This window comes from Podarcis raffonei, chromosome 5 (assembly GCF_027172205.1).
Source record: "Podarcis raffonei isolate rPodRaf1 chromosome 5, rPodRaf1.pri, whole genome shotgun sequence".
In the NCBI taxonomy this organism is placed as follows: domain Eukaryota; kingdom Metazoa; phylum Chordata; class Lepidosauria; order Squamata; family Lacertidae; genus Podarcis; species Podarcis raffonei.
The window spans coordinates 8,154,720-8,158,332 of record NC_070606.1 but is presented as its reverse complement, the minus strand read 5'-3'; the positions used below and the strand labels follow the sequence as shown (position 1 = coordinate 8,158,332).

The following is a 3,613-nucleotide window of genomic DNA, read 5'->3' as shown; positions in this document are numbered from 1 at the left end:
ACCTGTGGTCTTCAGATGCTGTTGGACATCAGCCCTAGGCAGCAGAGCCAACGGTCAGGGATGATGGTTGTAGGACAATATCTGAAGCTTCTCCCTGCCTGATCTAGAGTGAAAGGGCAGGTGGACAAAGAAACAAAAAGCAGTCCCTGCTTCTTCTTGAGCCACCTCCAAGGTGCCCTCATTTGCCCTGTCCCCGTGGGCCGTAAAGCAGCGAGGGAGGGGGCTAGCAAAGGAGAGAAGTTGCCAGGCGCCACTTCCATCACTCAGGTGGGCAAACGCCTCCTCCCTGCAAACCTCTTCCCACAGACATGAGCAGAGGAGACTTGAAGAGGAAATGTAAGCCTCAGAAATGAAGGGCACGAGCATGCACAGAGTGCACCTGCTGCCTCACCAGTGAGGAGCCTCTGTAAGGTCATTCCACAACTGGTAGCCTTTGTACAAACAGCTCGTCTTACAATCGCCTCGCCAAGTACAAACTTCGTTGGTCTCTAAGGTGCTACTGGAAGGAATTTTTAAATTTTGTTTTGACTACGGCAGACCAACACGGCTACCTACCTGTAACTACAAATTCACGTGTGTGTGTGTGCACACGCGCGAGGCAAATTCCAGAGGGGTCATCCCGTTAGGCTGCGATAGACGGTCATGGATTGCTTTAAAGTCACTTTCAGCACCAGATGAAACAACAAATCGGCCCCTACCGCCCCGCCCCTTCCTGTATTTTGCCAGAACAAAGGCAGCAACGCTGCCCAGCTCTCACCTGCGTTGCCTGGTCCAGAAGGAGAGAGCGGGGAGATGGGGTGATCCTGCTCCGGGGTCCGAATAGATGGCCTTCTGGTGCCTCCGTCTGTGGGCGCGCGGAAGGAAGCGCGCAGCGCAAAGGCGCGCGGAGTGCCGCCGGCCCGACGGAGGAGAGCGGCAGGGAGGAGCAGCTGGAGGAGGAGCCGAAGAAGCGCCGGCGGGGAGCGAGCCAGCGCCAGACGCGCCCGGAGCCCGCCAGCGGCAACAGGAGGAGCGGAGCCGCGAAGGGGCGAGGCATCCTTGGGCGGCGCGCGAAGGTAGGAGGCGGGCGGCCCGACGGGGCGGCCGGGCGGGAGCAGAGCGAGCCCGGCGGGCGCAGCTAGGGCGCTCGGTCGGGCTGCGATGGCGGGGCCGGAGGACGCGCCCTGGGGAGTCCCCGGCCGCGCGGAGGCGGCGCCGCCCTCCTCCTCCCCGGAGGCGCCGGGCGTCGGGGGCGAGCGGCTGGTGCTGAACGTGTCCGGGCTGCGCTTCGAGACGCTGCCGCGCACGCTGGCCGCCTTCCCGGACACGCTGCTGGGCGACCCCCGGCGCCGCGCGCGCTTCTTCGACCCGCTGCGCAACGAGTACTTCTTCGACCGCAGCCGGAGCAGCTTCGACGCCGTGCTCCACTACTACCAGTCGGGCGGCAGGCTGCGCCGGCCCGCGCACGTGCCCTTGGACCTCTTCGTGGAGGAGCTGCGCTTCTACCAGCTGGGCGAGGAGGCCATCGGCGCCTTCCGCGAGGACGAGGGCTTCATCGCCGAGGACGAGAAGCCGCTGCCCTCGAAGCCCTTCCAGCGCCAGCTGTGGCTCCTCTTCGAGTACCCGGAGAGCTCGGGGCCCGCGCGGGGCATCGCCATCGTCTCCGTGCTGGTCATCCTCATCTCCATCGTCATCTTCTGCCTGGAGACCTTGCCCGAGTTCCGCCTGGAGGGCAAGGGCGGCAGCTACGGAGAGGAGCCCCCCCGGGACCTGCTGCCAGAGGACGACTTGCTTTCCTTGCAGCCCGACGGAGGGACCCCCTCGCCCGCGCGCCCGCCGTCGAGCGCCCGCCCCTTCTTCACGGACCCTTTCTTCCTCATCGAAACGCTCTGCATCATCTGGTTCTCCTTCGAGCTGCTGGTGCGCTTCTTCGCCTGCCCGAGCAAGCCCGAGTTCTCCAGGAACATCATGAACATCATTGACATTGTGGCCATCATCCCCTACTTCATCACCCTGGGGACGGAGCTGGCTCAGGAGCAGCAGAAGAAGGAGCAGCCGCAGGGCAGCAGCAGCAGCAACGGAGGCCAGCAGCAAGCCATGTCCTTGGCCATCCTCAGAGTCATCCGCCTGGTCAGGGTCTTCCGGATCTTCAAGCTCTCCAGGCACTCCAAGGGGCTGCAGATCTTGGGGAAGACCCTGCAAGCCAGCATGAGGGAGCTGGGCCTCCTCATCTTCTTCCTTTTCATCGGCGTGATTCTCTTCTCCAGTGCCGTTTATTTTGCTGAGACCGATGACCCGGATTCTTTGTTCACTAGCATCCCAGATGCTTTCTGGTGGGCAGTAGTCTCCATGACCACGGTGGGCTATGGAGACATGTACCCAATGACCATTGGGGGCAAGATTGTGGGGTCGTTGTGCGCCATTGCCGGCGTGCTGACCATCGCTCTTCCTGTGCCTGTCATTGTCTCCAACTTCAACTACTTCTACCACCGAGAAACTGACCAGGAGGAGCAGTCCCGCTATACTCACGTCACTTGCGGGCAGCAGCAGTCCCCTTCTTCGGAGCCCAAGAAAGGTGACAGCAACCAAACACTCAGTAAATCAGACTTCCTGGAGGCGGAAGATTTAGAATCTGCAAAATACTCCAACTTTATTCCGACCAGCAACCACGCCTGTAAAGAGAACAAGTTGTTGACAGAGGTGTGATCACTTCCATTGCCCTCAGTTGAACCTGCTGGCTTCAAGCTGTGTAGACGAAAACTGCAGCTGATCATCTTCGCATTGGAGAAAGAGAGAAGAATGACAACACTTGTTTGTCTGAATGGAAATGATTTGTGCTCCTTGGAATAAAAACTGCTGTGATTTGGACACCGGCTCCCTCATTTATGTTGCTTCATTGACTTCTGTAATAAGTTGCTTAATTTCCTTCCCCAATCACAGGGCGTTACCTGTTGTGTATCCGTTATTTATTTATTTTTCTGGGGGGTGGAGAAGATTTTCTTCCAGCGGTTGCCTGCGGATGGATCTTATTATCTTATCTACTCACAGAAGCAAAAGCAATATGCCACATCAAGTTTGCAATTAGGCTAGGAATTGCTACGCCCTCAAGTTCCACTGCCAGCCTTACATTTCTTACAGCCACATCAGCCCTAACCACTGGCTAATGCCTTTGAGTAACGAAAGCTGTCGTCCAGAATTGCAGCATGCTATTTCACAAATTTTCCTTTGTATTCAAGTTGTGCTTGTTTGTGAATACCCATAGCTCTGAGAAGCTAATATATTTGCGACGAAAGTCTATGATCAACCATGCTTGGTCTAAAAATAGGAGGAGCTCATGATATTTTTGCTGATTTCCCTGAAGGTTAATTTTGCAAGCTTCCCTTCCTTGCCTTCCCTTAGGCTGGAGTAGCTGGAATTTTGCTTCCAGGGGCTGCCAGCACCATTCAGTCTGCTGGGACAGGCCTGTGAGAAAGAGGGGGTGAAAAGGAGCACCGTAGGTCTTGAGTGTTTGACCAAACTGCGGGAGGCAGTGGAGGACAGAGGTGCCTGGCGTTCTCTGGTCCATGGGGTCACGAAGAGTCGGACACGACTAAACGACTAAACAACAACAACAACAAAGGTCTTGAGTGTAAAA

General features: G+C 57.3%; 1 protein-coding gene across 1 annotated transcript; it reads left to right on the top strand.

Annotated features, from left to right (window-relative positions):
* Window positions 1-1,134: 1,134 nt before the first annotated feature.
* Window positions 1,135-2,847, top strand: LOC128413588 (potassium voltage-gated channel subfamily A member 6-like). The gene has a single exon (XM_053387723.1). It carries the CDS (start codon window positions 1,141-1,143, stop codon window positions 2,683-2,685), a length of 1,545 nt encoding a protein of 514 aa, XP_053243698.1. The 5' UTR covers window positions 1,135-1,140; the 3' UTR covers window positions 2,686-2,847.
* The last annotated feature ends 766 nt before the right edge of the window (window positions 2,848-3,613 follow it).

Bases quoted from the DNA above. Each gene is read 5' to 3' on its own strand.
- LOC128413588 (XM_053387723.1), top strand. From the start codon at position 1,141: ATGGCGGGGCCGGAGGACGCGCCCTGGGGAGTCCCCGGCCGCGCGGAG.